The sequence below is a fragment of the Macrotis lagotis genome, chromosome 1 (assembly GCF_037893015.1).
Source record: "Macrotis lagotis isolate mMagLag1 chromosome 1, bilby.v1.9.chrom.fasta, whole genome shotgun sequence".
Taxonomy (NCBI): Eukaryota; Metazoa; Chordata; class Mammalia; order Peramelemorphia; family Peramelidae; genus Macrotis; species Macrotis lagotis.
In genome coordinates, this window is record NC_133658.1 from 365,179,271 (window position 1) to 365,197,200 (window position 17,930).

Here is a 17,930-nt window from a genome sequence, read left to right on the forward strand (position 1 = left end):
CGTTAAACTGAGACCTACACCAAGTCCACCCCCCATATAAACAAAATCAGTTTGATTCAGACCAGTTTCCAAAGTCTTTGTTACTGACAATAACAATGTTCTCACCCCCTCTAGTGAAATTCATGGAATCAATGACAAAACAGTCAGAATGAAGAGCCAGATGACTGGCATCCATCTTATTACCAGACCTTGCTACCTAATGTGATCTTCCTCCCCCATTTCTTCTAAAACTGTAATGACTTTTCTGTGACTCTCTCATGGAATATCCTCCCAGAGTGGTAGGTTTGTTATACTCTTATCTCAATTAAAGACTTTTAATCCTTCACTTAGGAGTTTGATTTATTTCTGGACTTGATAGTCTCAAACACAAATAGAAAAGATTTATTTTATTGTTGACATGACTCCAAGCTATAAAAGATCAATGAAGTATCACTAAATTCTGCTAGTCAGCAAGTTGTTTTTATTTCAAATAAATAGGATCTGAATTGAAGGCCTAAATAAGAAACAAGGAATGGTGGATAGGTTCTTAAGTTGACTAATCACTAAAAAGTGATTTATTATTGACATAATTTAAAGTTTAAAAAAATCACTGAATCATCAGTAAATTATGCTAGTCAACAAGTTGTTTTTATTTCAAGTACATAGAATCTGAATCGAAGGCACAAAAAAGAATCATGGATAGGTGCTTACACTGACTAATCACCACAAGGTGGACAAGGTTCTTTGCTGTCAAGTTGAAGGTATCATAGGATTAACCTCTGCCCTCTAGCAGGTTTATCTTTTCAACAACTTTTAAACTCAGAGCTTATTGATAAGCAGTTATTCCATATATTATTTCACTGAGTCATTCTTACAATTCTTCCTCTTCTCTTTGCTTAGTGTCTTCATTTTCCTACAAAGTGCCTCTGCCCAAGGTTGGTGTCAATAGTATTTTCAGTACTCTTTCCCCAAGTCAAATTTTATGAGAAAATTTAAAACAAAACTGTCCAACTCTTCTGTGGTTAAGCTTTCATCCTTTTAAGTCTAAAAATTCAATAGGTGAATTACATTCAGGGTGTACCGGAACAAGTTCTTATTGGCTCTAGAAACCCAAAAGTTAAATTTTCAGTACTATATTTTCACATCAGAAATTAGCAAATACTACATATAAACACTTGATTTGTAGCTTTGATGATTATCTAGACTAAGAACATGGGGAAAATGTAAACAATGCATATTAAAGCATGTTATGCCTTTTCAGAGAACTAGTTTTTAAACATTAGGCAGCACACACTCAAGATATTCCTCTTAAGTGTCTAGTTCCTAATATGCTTTTTTTTTGTAGTTGGGAGGAGACATCATTAATTATTAGCCATTTTAGTTCCACTATTATATCCAGTAAAAGATGTGTTGATTCCATTTTTCTTCACCATGTTTTAAAATACTTTTTCTTTTGATATTAATATTCCTTGCCAGCCTCAGTTGACCTTTAACATTCTTGACACTTTTATTTGTCCCCTGTTTTGTATCCTCAATGTTGGTTGAACTTCCATCATCTGTATATATTTGTTTAGAAATCTAAGCTTCTGGAAGCTTAGATCCCTGTTTCCATGTCCTTTTCTAACATCTGATAGTCTAAGAAAAATCTAAGCTCTGATATGCTGGTCTTAATGTTTCAAGGTTCCTTCCAACTAAGAAAACTAATATTTATTCTAAGGTTCTTCCAGCTCTCATAATTCCCTGATTTCTGGGTTGTCTATGGATTAATCCAAACCATGTGCAGTGTGAATTTCTCTTTTGCCCTCTGCTAAAGGTCATTCCTTCCCTTTTCCTGACTCTGTCCTTACCCAGTAGACCTAAGGAAGAGAAAAGAAGTGTTAGTTATTTCATTGTAGGTCTTAGTAAGTTTGTGAAATGCTTATCAGTAACTGAAGTCTATCATTTCATTTTCTAATTATTTGAATTTTTTTTCTTTTTCAGTAAAAGGGACAGAGGTAAATGTAATTTCCTTTGGTAGTTAAGAGAGGAAAAAAGATTTGTTGCAATTGCACTTTGGGAGCAGCATGAGTCATTGCAAAGAGGCCAAAACAGGTGTCAGAAGACAAGGATTCTAGGCAGGCATGTTTCATTGATTTATTCTGTGATTTTGGTCAGATCACTTCTCTCTGAGATCTACTTTTCTCATCTATAAATTAAAGAGGTTGTCCTAGATAATCTCATATGTTAAGGAAGTTCTGATAAATTTTGAATATCCATTTCTCCAAAAAATATTACTTAAAAAGTAAGAAAAATAGGTTTAATCTGTATTATTAAACAAACCAAGTCTAGAACTCAACACAATTAGCTTTATTTCATAGCATCTGCTAACTTCTAGGAGTTAAATGTTCACAATGGAAATTTAAAAATTGATTTTTGAAGTGTGACATAAAATGGCTGAGACACAATGCTGTAAAGACCTCTTCTGTGTTCAATATTCTACAGAACCAGAGGTAGATCCAGGAATTCTGAGCTTTGGATTCATTTGGCATGTGGACGTCATCTACTACAATTCGGTAGCCAATCATACCTCTCTTGGGGGCCAACAGGCTGTCTCCATTGTTCCTCTTTACTTGAGATGTCAAGGTTTTCAAAGATCAGCATGGGATTCAGCAGCAAAGGTTGGGGGGGGGGGCGGGATTGACATATAAACCTGCTATTCCCTCATCTCTACAGTAAATCAACTCTAATGTTCTCAAGTATAAGAAAAATTTTCCCTTTAAGATAAATGGGTGACTGGGCAGCTAGGTGGCACAGTGGATAGAGCACTGGCCCTGGAGTCAAGAATACCTGAGTTCAAATCTGACCTCAGGCACTTAATAATTGCCTAGCTATGTGGCCTTGGGCAAGCCACTTAACCCCATTGCCTTGCAAAAACTAAAAAAAAAAAAAAAAAAGATAAATGGGTGACTCCCTGGTGTAGTGATTTTCTTCAAAAATAAAGGGCAAATATTGTTATCATTTGAGATAAATGGGTAAATTTAAAAATGAAAGGATCAGAAAAAGTATTTTGGACTGTGTGTAAAAAGATGTATGATTGTCAAATAGTGAGTCTTATTACTGTTTTGGATAAACATTTTGATACTAATACTAATACAAATAGATAATTAACTTTTTTAAAAATATGCTGTACTGATATAAATATATGAAGTAATAATTTTCAGACAGAATTTGTGTAGTTTTAGAAAGAAAATGAATTATAGATTAGGCCTTGGATTAATTTGTTATTAAAAAGAATTATGCCTCACTGGTGAGACAGCAGTTTAATATTATAAAGAGGCAGAATAATATTTTATTTATTCAAAAAGATACAAATATAAGTGTGAAGAAACAGTTTAAGGGGTATCATATACATATATATATATATAGTATACAAAAAAGTATATATTACAAATGAATGAAAAGAAAAACCTGCTAGAGTGAGAGAAAATTGTACATTTTATTCATTAAGCTTGTAAGATACACCTTACAAGATTCGGGGGGGCACTTCACTCCTAGGCATGGGCACACCTTAGTCTCAGGAGTCAGGTAATTTATTGTCCTCAGAAGCTCTTTCCCCTCCCTCTTGGATGTTCATAGGCTCTCAGAGTTTGAGTTACAATCTAAAAGGTCCACCCATTCCATGATATGCCCCTAATATGATCCCCCCACATCATCCAATGCATGATATGCTAAAGAACCCCAATTGTCACAAGGGGGTGTGTGGGTTAATATTCAATTACATAATTGCACAAACTCAGTAGCATTAGATAAAGATTTCTAGGTAGATCTTGACCACTCTTGACCTTGGGGTTTGGTATCCCTGGAATAGGATTAGGAAACTCTTCCAGTCTTGTGATTGGCTGGGCCATTCCCCCTTTGTAATGGATTCCCTAAGTCTCCCCTCCACACCCTGTGAAGACCAACACCCTACATTTCTCACAGTATATATACTTCATTTTAATAAAAAGTCATTAATTTTTAGAGATAAGTATGACTTTAAAAATACCTTATCTGATAGGAGAAATTTGGGGATAGTTGCCTTTTTAAGGAAGAGTCAGGAAGCCCTCTTTAAGCCATTGATCACAGAAGCAACAGGTCCAATTTTTTTTCAGTTGTTTGCTCATTTTCCCAGTCTGTGACTTGATTTCAACTCTTTCTTAAATTAGTTTCTGCTTCCATGGTGGAGAGTGCTCTGTCCCAAACTTCTGGGTTTTGTTCACCTGATTTCAAAGATACTTCTAGAGACCTATAAGCTTTCAAGTCTTCCAAGGTGGTAAGATCTAAGGAGAGTTGTGATTATTTCCTGCCTGTGCTCTCCTATGTTATGATGACAAACACTCTTTGCTGTCCTGGAACTGTGAGGAGATTCCCTGCTTCCTTACTGCTCCTTCTTTCCCTAGTGCTACATTCCAGGACTTTAACCAAGACCTGAGTATGAAGGAAGCAACAGAATCCTTCCTCAGTGCAAGTAAAGAGACCCCTCCCCCCTTCTGACTTCTTAAACCATCTGCAAATGAGCTCTGAAAGCAGCTAGTACCACCACTGCTGATTCAGTTGCTCCAAGACCTGCTTCTGATTTGCTGGGAACTGGTCTGCTACTGTATAACCAGTGCTGGACTATGATCTTCCTGCCAACCTTCTAAATTGTCTATCTCTGAGCTAGGAGGACTGGAAACTGGCATTACCGCCACTGAGAATATGCACTCAGAAGATAACAAAGTCAAAGCTTCCATATCCAAAGCCTCCAAAAAAAAATATGAATTAATCTCAGGCCATGGAATAGTTCAGAAAATATTTTGAAAATAAAATAAGAGAGGTAGAGGAAAAATTGGGAAGAGAAATGAGAGGGATGCAAGAAAATCATTAAGTATAATAAAGCCTCCAAACAATCAAAAAAGGGAGTGGGATTCAGATTTCCAAATCCAGGGAGGTGGAGATTGCACCCAGTGAGGTAATGCAACCAACTCTGGAGAAGTTGGCAAGAGTCCTGGGGAGTATTCTCTCTTCATTGTGAAGGGCAGTGATCTGAGAGAATTATGAATATAGAAAAATTATAATCAGAAAATCTTTTAATGCTATTAAAATCTGGGAATCTTGTTAAGGGTGTGGAAAATTCTTTGCTCTTGAGATGTAAATTGATTCCTATTGTTTCATTGTTTAATGTAAAATTTCCTCATTCCCAACCTTCAAACTTTTCCCTGGTTTCAGTCACGTAAGGGGGAAGGGAGTTCCCCTTTGGCCCTCAGTGTCTACATATGGGGCAAAGCTATAAAACCTGGGCTGGACCTCATCTTGGGCAAGTCCTCTCTCTCTCTGGCCCAGTCAGCTCTCCCTGATTGTCTTGCTTCCTCTCTTTTATCTGCCTTTCTCTGTCTCAGTCTCCCAAGCAACCCCACCTAGCCTTTTATTATTCACCCAGTCCTAAAGTGTTTGTTGGGGGAGGGGGTGGGGAGGGAGTTTTTTAAAACCTGTTTACTTTGCTATATTTCATAATAAAATCCTGAGCAGTTTTAAATTCCCAGGGAATGAGCAAATTCATTGGTCTTTCAGTGACCTTCCCAAATTCCATGCTTATCTTGTTATCCTGAATCTCATCAGTCAAAGCAGGGCCAGTCTGGAATGGGTTTGCTCTGATCTTTGTAAATCATGATTGCAATAGAGATGAAGTGAAACTGAGTTCTGGGGAGTGTCCTAGCAGAGCAGAGCAGTGTTGACCTATGAGTGGCAAAGTTGACATTGTCCTGCTATTTCAAGGCCTGAGAGGAAAGGCCATAGAAATGATTAGGTTATTAAGTGACAGGCTTGGATATACCAGAATGCTGTAACCTATTGCCAGAAATCACATGCTGATGTTTGCCCAGTGTTGATGGTACAAGAGTTGCTGCATAAGGAAGAGAAACCATTTCAAAGGCCCACAGCATCTAGATCATTACAATAGTCCTGTTTGATATTAGATCAGGCCATTGGATGGAATGGTTCTGGAAGAAGCAAGTGAGAAGGATACTCTGAGTTTCTGTGCTCTATAACCAAACCATTACTAAACAAAAATTAAGCATAGGTAACACAAAAAGTCAAACCATATATAAAGACAAGCTTCATAGAAGCAAATAATTTACTATTGGAAGGGACTTTAGAAATCATCTAATCTGTCTTTATGATTTACAGAAGAGGAAGCTGAGGATCAGAAATGCTTCGTGACCTGCCTAAAGTCACCAAGTAAGCTGCAGAACTGGTTTTCAAATCCAGACCTTCTAGTTCAAATTCAGTGAAATTTGAGATTTTTGCCAAAAGAAAGAAGCTTAGCTGACCACTTTTAGCTAATAAAAATAATTTTGGGGTATTTAATAAGGTAAAGACAAATAATAAGACAACATAGAAAACAATCTCACAAACCTCTATTTGGCACTTAGAAATAACTTTGCAGTAGTGTAATAATCATATAGAATCTAAGTGAGTCAAGGCTGCAGAGTCATTAGCCTCACTCCTACAAGACTCATCAAAGTCTAGTGACAAGACAAAAGGCTAGATGACTGGTTATGACAAGATGTAGTGGATAATCTTGACCTTTTGAAATTAGGATCTTTCTCAAGCCTCAGTTCTGACTAAGGGCTAGCAAAAAAATAACCTAATTTACCATCTCATAAATAGCCACCTGGGGTGGGGGGGAAGACCTTCAAAATTCCTGACCAGAAAAGAAAATAATTGCTCATTATATTCATTCTAAATTACTAAAACCTGAACATTGAGACTCAGGCTGGGGTCTCTTATTTGCCATCTGGTAAAAGGAAAAGTGATTAGAATTTATAGACCTGGTTAAGTAACTCCATTACAAATAGAGTTAATACTCCAAAAGCATTTTGGTGCATTTTAATACCAAATCCTATGACATTTTTCCTATCCTCCAGTGTCACCATTTTATCACGCTTTCATTTCATTCACTCTTGGCTAAATGTGAAGGAAAGAGAGAGAAGGGGTTTTAAATCAGGAGAGAGAACACATTAAGAATGGTAAAATGCCTGCTCAGTTTTAAGATTTGTAACAGCCTGATGGATTATGACTAATGATAGGTTTCTTAATTTCTTTGTGATAAGGTTCATTTGGAGGTAGATCTACATAGAATTTAAATGACTGATTCAAGTATTTGAATCCTGTCTTTAAATCATATAAATGAGGAAATCTTTCATGGGAAAAGAACTCTTGTGACATCCAAAGGAGTTACATTTCCTCATGGTGGGAAGGGGCATCCTGGACTGACTCTATTTATGGGAAAAAGAAACTCCTATTTGTGCCTTTGTCATCAAAGACTATCACCATACTCTTTTGCTCCAGCTTCTGTCTCCACGATGAAATCAGCAGTTCTGACCTTTTTGATCTTGGCTACCTGGGCTTTCCATGGTGTTGGTGAGTTGGGATCTAGTTTTGATAATTTGGTGGAACAGATTTTTAATAATGGAATATTATTATTCCATTTCAATAATAATTAATATTATTATTATTATTATTATTATTTGCACTGTTAAAATTCAGATCAACTTTACAACATAGAAAATAGCCTCTCAGAACTAGATTTAATCAGTAACTAATTCAGAGAAGCTCAGAGTTGGGAAAGATGTCAGAAACAATCTAAAACAAAAGAATCCACTACCTTATTGCATTATTACAAACACTTTCCACTATTGCATTGATCTTATTTTGGGGGAATGTTTCTCCTTTCTTTGTTGCTATTGTTTAGTTGTTTTCAGTCAGGTCTGACTCTTTTCGACTTCATTTGGGGTTTTCTTGACAAAAGTACTAAACTAGTTTGCCATTTCCTTCTCTAGCTCATTTTAGAAGAAGAAACTGAAGCAAACAAGATTTAATGACTTTCTCAGGGTCACACAGCTATTAAGTGTCTATTGTGGATTTGAAATCGTTTCTTCTTGATTTTAGACATGCACTTTATTCACTCTGCCACCAAGCTACCCAGTTTCTCCTTGCAGCAAGTATAAATCTATTCTTATACAACTTCTACTGATTCCTTACTATGTTTTTCATAATGGGATCAAGCAGGAAAAGTAAAATTCACTTGATATCTCAGAAAAATTGGATTTCCTTAATTGCCCTCAGATGTTATAGCCAAGGTTCATATGACCTAATCAGGTACTAATTGTCTACTTCATAATATTCTTAAGATTTAGATTATTCATGACTTTCCTGAAAATATTGCCTAGAATTGAATGAAAAGCATTTTGCCTTGGGACCATTACATCCTCAGGCCCATCTTCCTTCAGTCATCTATCTCTGCCACCATCTTGATCAAGCCTTCATCATCTTATTTCTGGACTACTAGAAATAGTTCCTAATATCTTTCCCTGAATTCTCCATTCAGCTACCAAAGTTACTTTCAAAAAATTTGAGTCTAACTTGGTCACTTTTCTACCAAATATACATTCCTTAGTATTTCCAAGATTAAATACCATAGCTTTTGGATTTTAAAGCTGTTTATTGCTTTGCTCCTTCTTTCACTATTGTTTTCCTTTCTCATATTCTCTTAGATCCAGTAACTCTGTCTTCCTTGCTATTCCTTGAAAAGAACAATACATTTCCTCCTTCCTGGCAATTTCATGGGATATTCATCATACTTCAAATTCTCTCTTTCCTTATTTCTTGTTCCTCAATTCTCCAATGTTCCTCAGTCTCTCTCAACTAAAGTGCTACCTTCTGAAAAAAGTTTTTCCCAGTTTTTCTTAATCTTAGTGCCTTTCTGTTGAGATTATTTCTAATACATCTTAAATGCATATGTTGTCTGTATATAGCTATTTCCTTGCTGTCTCTCCCTTTTGACTGTGAAAAAGGAGGAACTGTTTTTGTTTGTTTACTTTTTCTTTTTTTTTTTGCATCGCTAGTGCTTAGCACAGTATCTAGACATAAAGGTCACTTTAAAAAAAATTCAGGTTATATTATATTATTAATCCACAATCAATCAATAAACATTTTCAAGTGCCTACTATTTTCACACATGGTGCTATGTGTTGGGGATACAAAAAAGACAAAGGATGCTTCCTGTCCTCAAGGTGGAGGGGAAACATACAAAGAAATGCACAAATTAAAACCTAGACAGCATAAATAAGAAATAATTAACAGAGGGAAGAGACTAGAATTAAGAGGAAAAGCTTTCCAGTAAAAAAAAAAATAGGATTTTAATTGGTACTTAAAAGAAGTCAGAAAGGGGAGAGTAATCAGACATGATGAGGGAGAAGATCCCATACATGAAGGGTAGCCAGAGAAAATGGCAATAGTCAAGAGTTTGAGTGTCTTGTTAATGGAACAGTTGGGAGATTAGTATCATTGGATCAAAGAGTATGTGGTAGGGGGATAAGGTATAAAAAAGACTAGAATGGAAGGAATGAGCTAGGTTATGAAAAACTTTGTCAAAAATAATTTTGCCCACCTTCTAATGTGACCATTTCTAATATGAGATAAGTCCTTTAGCTTCTAAGTTTGTCCAGAGGGAGTGCTGGAGTGAACATAAAATCCAATACATTCCAGTAAGAGTATCATTTCTATTATGGATAAAAATATATATACAACCATCCTTCCTGACTCTAGTCTTACCCAATAGAGATTTTAAAAGGAAAAGAAATTTAATTATTTCATACTAGGACAGCTCATTTGTTGAAATGTTTTTCTTTCTTTTAGTTAATCACACAAAAATAAAGCAAGTGAATGGGGCATGGGTAAGTCCATATTTTGTTGTTATTGTTGTTGTTCTGTCAATTACAGAAATAAAAATGTGGGTATTTTTTGGAGGCCATGTGCTTTTGGGGCAGCATTTTGTACTTGAGATTTTCTTTGATATCACTTGAAATATATAGTCATGATTTTACCATTTATTGTCTGACTTGGACTAAGTTCCTTTCCTTCTCTGGGATTTAGTTTCTTCATTATAAATTTAGGGATCTAAAGTTTTCTTCCCATTACTAACAATCTATGTCCAGTAGAGTCAGAAAGAACATGGGGCAGTAGCATGTCCTGCTACCTGAGTCAATGGTTCCCATATTCTTCCTTGGTTCCTTGTTTTCTATCAGGGTGGGCTGCCCTGGGGATGGGATTGGGAGAGTGGCACAGCCTGGAAATCAGCATGGCAAAGAATTTATATAACTAAAACTCAGTCTATATATAAACTGAAGAGTTCAGTAGCAAAGGAGGAACATGCTCAACATGACTAATAAAGAAAATTGTTTAACATAATTGTGTGTATTCTAACCTATATCAGATTGCTTGCTGACTTGAGAAGGGGCAGAGAAGGGAGGCATAGAGAACAATTTGAAACTAAATTTTTTTAGAAAAATTAATGTTGAAAACTCTATGTGTAACTGGAAAAAATACTATTTAGATTTTTTTTAAAGGAATAAGAATAACATGCTATAAACTTGTTGCTCCTCTCTCCCACATTAAACTCAGTTCTAGCCTTCCCCAATTTTGATTCCACTGTCTTCTCTTTTCTTTCTGCTGGTGGTCACCTGCCATTCTGAATCTCTTTTCTTTCATTCTTTCCATCTTTTTTCTGTTTGAACATAATGTTATCCTGCTCATCTAGCACATACTGGTGGTGTCTGATCCATCCCTTTATTATCTAGATAAATAGCCACAAACATTTGGTCACAAAGATTTTAATAATGTAAAGCCCTCAGTTTCTTTTCTTATTTTCCTTTCCTCACTCTCTAACAAAGACTCTACTGAAATGTAAATTTCTTGGTTATTTCAGGAATTTTCCACAGACACTGGGTATCCAGCTGTATAATGAAAATTACTTTAACTCCTTTCCCCAAAATTCTGCCCAAGAGTAAACAGAATACTTGTCCTCTTCTTTAAAGGATATGACATTCCCTACTGATTGTACTAAAATTCCTTGAGAGATCCAACTCTTTTTGCTGATTAATGCACTAACTTCTTTACTTGTTATTTTAGTAGCCATTGTAGACTGTAATAAACTTTATGCCCATACCTCCCATCAAGAGGATCAAGATATGTGGATATCATTCCCAACTTTCCAAAGCATCTAACACCACCCGTTCCTGAGTCTCTACCACTTTTAAGGGTCTTTATCACATTTCATCACCCTGAGTTGCAGGAACAGGAGGAGGAATCAGTAAATCTCCCTCCCCACTGCCATGTTTAAACCCTCTCTCAGTCATATCACCCAGCAAACACCTCTCCTCATATAAAGTTTATTTCCTTCCTAGCAATTTTTTTCCTCAACAAGTTCTGTATCTGCCTCACAGTTATTCTCTATTCCAACTTCTGCCCATCTAATATGATTTGGTTTCTTAAGCCCTCTTCCTTTTTCCCACCTTTGATGCTCCCTACCCTCTACCCTGTAACCAATTTTATACCAAATAATAGAATTTCTAATTAGGGTTTTGATTTTTTTTTTCATGCTTTAAGGTAGTTTATAATTGTTGCATTTATGATTTATTTCAGAAAGGGGGAACTGGATAAAAGAAAGGGAGTAATTGTTCCATACCCAAAGTCACAAGACAAAGTAGTGGGTAAAGGGGCACATTCCAATTTATAGTGGTTATAGAAGTTAATGTTCCCATTGAAACAGAGAAAGATCTTCACTTATTTTTCCAATAGGATGGCTGCAGTGGGTACTTCCTTACAAAGGTCAAAAAGTTATCATGTCCCAGGATTTTACAGCCAATCTGTGGTACTGATCAAAAAACTTACTCCAATGAATGCTTACTCTGCACTGTTAACTTGTGAGTACTGAATTTAATGTCCCCAGTCCCCCCTCTCCCATCAGTCAAAGAATTTAGCATATCGGAATTTCAGAGTTGGAAGACACTCCAGAGGTCACTTAATCTAACCAGTGATATTTTCAAGAACAAGAATAACAGGGAATCAAAACTATTAAACAACTACAGATTTAATTAAAGAAATATTCTTTATTTTGGTCTAAACTCTGCCTACTTATAATGAAGAGGGAATCAATTTTAGAAATTTTGAAAATGAGGTTTTTAAATGGTTTTGGAAAAATATTTTTAGGGTGGTCTAGTTTGTCTAGAGACAAAAAGGTTTATTTAAATTTTGCTGTGGTTCGCAGGAGCTAAGGGAAAGAAAGATTAGCAGTAGCAACAACTATAGTAACAATAATAGTGACAGAAATAGCTGCCCTGAAGGAATAAACACTAAAGAAAGCTACAGAGGTGTTCATTTTAGTTACTCTCCATGAGAGTAAGAGCTTCACAAAGGAGGACCAGCAACTCAGCAAAGTAGAGGGTGAACTTTTAAAGGGATATCTAAGTATATGTAAATGGGAGGGCAGGTAACTCAAAGAGCAGAGATGAGGCAATGAGGGATGTGTTGATATGGGGCAATAGTTCTGTTGCCCCTGGATTTGGGGGGTAACTGAGAAATCGAGAGTTACCTCGAAGGAATTTGTGTGCTCTCTGAGATTTTAAAACTGCTTAGGATTTTATTACAAAGTATTTCAAAGTAAACAGGCTAAAACTTTTCCTCCCAGAGAGTCAACAAGCACTTTAGGACAGGATGAATAACAAAAATAAGCTAGGGAGACAAAGACTGAGACAGTGAGACAGAAACAGAGACAGAAAGAGACAGATAAAGAGAGGAAGCATAACAGTCAGGGAATGCTGACTGGGCGAGAGAGAGAGAGAGAGAGAGAGAGAGAGAGAGAGAGAGAGAGAACGGCCCAGAGTAGAGCCTTGACTCTAATCTGAGTACTGAGGGCAAAATGGGAAATCCCTCCCAATTTACCTGATGGAAACCAGGTAGAAGGTTGAGGCTGGGAGTTGGGAATAAGGAGATAGTATACAAATTTTACTTTAAACAGTGAAACAATAGGAGTCAATTTATATCTCAAGAACAGAGAGCCTTCCTCTCTTTAATAAGATTTTAACAGATTACCGAACTTGTTTCTGATTATAATTTTTCTACATTTATAATTTTCAGCATCAGTTCAAAGATTTAATCCTTTCAGGGAAAGGATTCATTGTTTTGTTGACAGGGGCTTGTCCTTGCCACAGAGGGGCAAGGTACTTTATTTAAATTCCATTGATGTCATATCTATAACTTGGGGAATGGGATAGAAGTAGGATCTTATATTGCCTTAAGCAATGTTAAATTTAAGATTCATGGTCTGTGCAGAGGGAACAGATTAATTATAAAACATATTTCCCTGCCCAATATTATCTTTACTATATTTACAGATAAAATCAACACAGTGTAATAGAAAGACTACTGTTTTGGGAATGAGGAGATAAAAGGTTCAAATTCAGATTTTGCTACTGAAGCAATATATGGTGTTTTACCTTTTACCTCCTGGCTAAGGATGAGTTTTATTATTTTCTGAGTTTTTCTCCATTTCTAATGTTTAGTTGGTCTGAATTGCCTCAGTAAACTTCATATACTGAGTCCCCATTCATAAGAGACTGAGGGGAAAGAATTCAATTCATATTTTTCCCTCAATAATGATAATTAATTCTGAACATCCTCTCTTCTAGGGAACAAGGATTGAATATCAGAAAGCTGCATGATGGTCCATGTGTAAGTATTGTGTTTTTTTGAGGTTTGTTTGTTTTAAGTAAAACACAGGTAAGATTGTTTTATAAAATAGTAACATAAGACCTGTCTTATATGAAAGTTACTGCTCTAGAAGTCAGGCAAGAAAGAGACAGATGCAGACATAGACTTTGGGAAGTCAAAATAGGAAAGCTTCTGAATCTATTTTTATTTTAAATATTTCTTTAAGTAACATGTTACATTGTGGAACATTACAGAACTTTGGGTAGCAGAGCTGGGACCTAAAAGATATTAATTTCCGGTTCTTTGCAAGAACTCAAAGAATTGCTTCAAATATTTGTGTACAAATATGTTTCTTGGCCTCTTTGTTTTTATGTCTTAGGCTTAGGTAGTAGTGTTATTGCTAGGTCAAAGGGTATGCATAGTTTAATAACCTTGGGGCATAGTTCCAAATCACTTTCTAGAATGACAGAATCAAATTTAAAAAAGAAATTAATAGCAAGATTAGTTCACAGCTCCAATAAGAATTCATTAGTGCCCCAAGTTGTCAATATTTCCTCCAACTTTATCCTTTTCCTTTTCTTATTAGTGAATCTGATAGATGTGAAGTGATACCTCAGAGTTGTTTTAATTTGTATTTCTCTAAACCAATAGTGATTTGTGATTATAGATAGCTTTATTCTTTAATGCAGAAACTGATAAATCTTGTACTATCCTGAATGTGGTTCAGACAGTTTGAGTTGTTCCTTTCTGACTGCTTGCAATATTTGCTACTTGACCTGGGAATTCTCGAATTTGACTGCAATATTCTTGGGAGTTTTCACTTTGGGATCTCTCTCAAGAGGTGATTGATGGATTCCCTTAATTTCTACTTAATTCTCTAGTTCTAGTATATTAGGACAGTTTCTTGATAAATTCTTAAAAATTGATGTTTAGGATTGAGTTTTCAGATATTCTAATAATTCTTAATTTATCTCTCTTAGTTCTATTTTCCAGGTCAGTCAGTTTTTCAGTGAGATATTTCACATTTTCTTCTATTTTTTTTTGGAAACCATGAGGGATACTTACCTACTTATAACTATCGAAATAGTGAATGACCACATATGAGAGATTTTCTGAAAGAGGATAATTTCACTGAGTTTGAAATAGACTGAATTTCTTCTGTGCTATCTCCCAACTCTTAAATAGCTAAGATTCCATAATTTGAAATATTAAATCTTTTTTTGGGGGGGGTAGATTCAATGTCCTGAAAAAGAACAGTCCATGTGTACCCTCGAATATGTGCCCCACTGTGCTTCTGATGGTAAAGTTTATGCGAATAAATGTGACTTTTGCAATGCTTATAGGTAAGTATTGAAAAATATGACTGTTTGAAAATGAAACACTTTTTCTGCAGAACTAGAACACTCGACACTGCATGATCCTCTAGTGTTAGAGAATGTTCCCTCAGTTCTCCCCTCAGATTCTCAAATTAAGGCTTCTAATCTATTCCCTATTTCTGATATTGGAAATGAGTTATTTCAGTAATTAAAATCTTGACTTAATCCAAATAGAGGAATATAACACAGATTTGGACCTTGTCAAAAAGAATATGTTCCCTGTGATTAGATTCCAATACTTCCCAAATTAATACAGAGAATCCTGGCCAGAAACTCTGTTCTATGTACTGACCAAATAATTTCATTAATAACTAAAGTATTCATGTCCTTCAAAACGTCTAATGTAGTCAGTTGCATCAAATGTTTTTCACTCAGTTCTCACTTCTTTCCTTATCTTCCCTTCTCCTCCAACATGAGATGCTTGAGACCTACTGCAAAGGCTTGAGTCAAATTCTTGATTCATGATGTGGAACCCAAGTTCAGTAGAATAATGATGTTGACTTTTGATAATCTTCTACATTGAAATTATAGAGATGATATACTCATCAATAAAAAAAAAATTGTATAGGGAAAATTCAGGCCCAGGAGAAAGTTTTATGAAATGCCTACAGTCATTGTTCATAATATGATGATGAAGCAAACAATATTGAAAAGGAATGATTATAAAGATGTTAAGAGATTCCAAAAAGAGTTATGTCAAGTAAATCTAAATAGGATATAGCATTAAGGAGGAAAGTGTAGTCAGTTGCATCAAATGTTACAGATGAAACAAGTATGATTAAGAAGAGAACATTATTTTGAGTAGTTAAGATTTTATTTGTGATTTCAGAGAGAATTATTTCTGTTTAACAATGAGGCTGGAAGTCAGATTGAAACAGATTCCCTTGAAGAGAGAAAGCATGAGAGGACAATAACTTTGGGCAATACCTAGCTTTTGGGTGATAAATTAAGAAAAGATAAAAGATATGACATAATAAGAATGAAAAATATTGGGAACATATTTTAAAGGTGCAAAGACTTGCAAGTATGTGTATCCATTGAAGATTTTTAAAGTAAAGTATTACAGAATTATAACATAATTAATAGTCTTGTATAGACTGCAGGACTATCCCTTACTAAATCTCTTTTATTCAAAATTGATAATCTCTTACCACCAAAATAAAAGAGAATTCTTCCTTCTTTTCAAGACTTCTATCATTTCCACTCTAGGGTGAGCTGATGATCTTCATCCTTTTTCGCAATCCAAGGTTTCCTATTGTTTCATTTTAAAAGTTCACACCAGTCAGATAAAGTCATCAGGCCTCTGTTTAATGATAAGTGATTTCAACCTTTCCAAGAATGTGAATATATTATACCATAATTAATTTATTGCTCTGAATATGGAACTAGTCAATAAGCATTTATTAAGCTCTTAACTCTGTATCAAAAACTGTGTTAAACAAAGTGCAAATACATGAAGAAAGAAATTCCCTGATCTCTAGGAACTTATAGTCTACTAAGGGTGGGGCTATCTGAAAATCAAGGAAGCTAAAAAGTGAAGGGAAAGTGGAAGAGATCAACCTACCCAATGGGTGCACTGCAAGAAAAGTCTGAAGAAGTCAAGAGTACAGCCTGGAGAAGAATGAAGATGTAGCCAGCTTGGGTCCCTTCTCTGAATGGAGGTTCTGGGAGAAGCCAGATAAACTGAGGGAGATGACACAGCAATGTAAAATCCAAAGATAGATGAATATCTAGGATAAGGAATTTTCTATGTCATGACAAAGAACATTTTGAAAGTCAATACTACAACTGGCAGGAATAGAAATCATAGCACTAGAATGAAAGAACTTTAAAAGTAACATAAAGGTTCACTTAAAAATTGCATCAGTTTTTCAGTCTCATTTGGATTATAAAAGCCCAGTTGTTTTCATTTTTTCTTGAGGAGAAAGCATAACCACCATTTAAGTCAACATGTTGCTTTGTTACTAATGTTACCCAAACATCTTAATAAATTTTTTAAATTGACCTATAGTTGATCCAGTTTAATAAAGCAAAATGTGGTTGACATTTTTTTGTAATATAATCAAGAGATTGTGCTAGTCTATATTCCTTTTTTACCAATTTGATAGCATGAAGCATTATACATATATTTAAATATACTATAGGGAGCTAAGTGGTGCAGTTAGAGCACTTGGTTATTTATCAGAAAGACTTAGGTTCAAATTTGATCTAGCTATGTAACTGTAAGCAATTGTTACAATTCTTACTGTAGGTAAACTTAACCTCAATTTTCCCAGGTTTACTCATCTATATTTTATAGAAATGATGTTTACTGTTAAAGTTTGCTAGAAGAATCAAATGAGATAATAATTGTAAAGCACAATGGCACAAAGTAAGCATTAGATAAATATTTATTATCATTCTTCTCATCATCAATGTCATTATTATTATTATTATTATTATTATTATTATATTATGGCCATATAATGTTAATTCAGACAATTTCCCATTACCACTTTGCCTCCAACCTTCAGAATTTATAAAATCACTATAGTATTTGTTATAGAGTATATATATTTTGAAATATTATCTACATGAGTATGTTTCTCTCCTGCAGGAGAAGCCAGGGAAATATAACTTTTAGACATTATGGAGTATGCTGAGGATCAAGAACAACATGTTTCCCCATCTACCATCAGCTGCCTTATTTAGACCTCACACATCCTTTGGTTACTTCTCACTTGGATTAGAAAGTGGTTCCCGATATTCCTGACTACTGATTTACCACAACAATAAATACTTCTCTGCATGAGCTCTTAAGGGATGTATGAGATTTTTTAACTCCATTGAAAATATTACTTAACTAAACATGGCATCATCTACTATTTCCCAAAAATCAGACAAGCCATAACTAGAAGGAAAAAATAGTAAAGATGTGAAATGAATTCTTCATGGTCATAAAAAGTTTTATAAATTTTATAAAATTTATATTATATTATATATATATATAATATTATATTATAAATTATATATATAATATTATATTAT

The 17,930-nt window shown here is 35.0% G+C and overlaps 1 protein-coding gene across 1 annotated transcript; it reads left to right on the forward strand.

Annotated features, from left to right (window-relative positions):
* Positions 1–9,767: 9,767 nt before the first annotated feature.
* LOC141500350 (double-headed protease inhibitor, submandibular gland-like) lies at positions 9,768–17,689 on the forward strand. The gene is made up of 5 exons (XM_074203505.1): positions 9,768–9,773; positions 11,617–11,741; positions 13,506–13,548; positions 14,761–14,870; positions 17,500–17,689. Exons 1-5 carry the CDS (start codon positions 9,768–9,770, stop codon positions 17,543–17,545), a joined length of 330 nt encoding a protein of 109 aa, XP_074059606.1. The 3' UTR covers positions 17,546–17,689.
* The last annotated feature ends 241 nt before the right edge of the window (positions 17,690–17,930 follow it).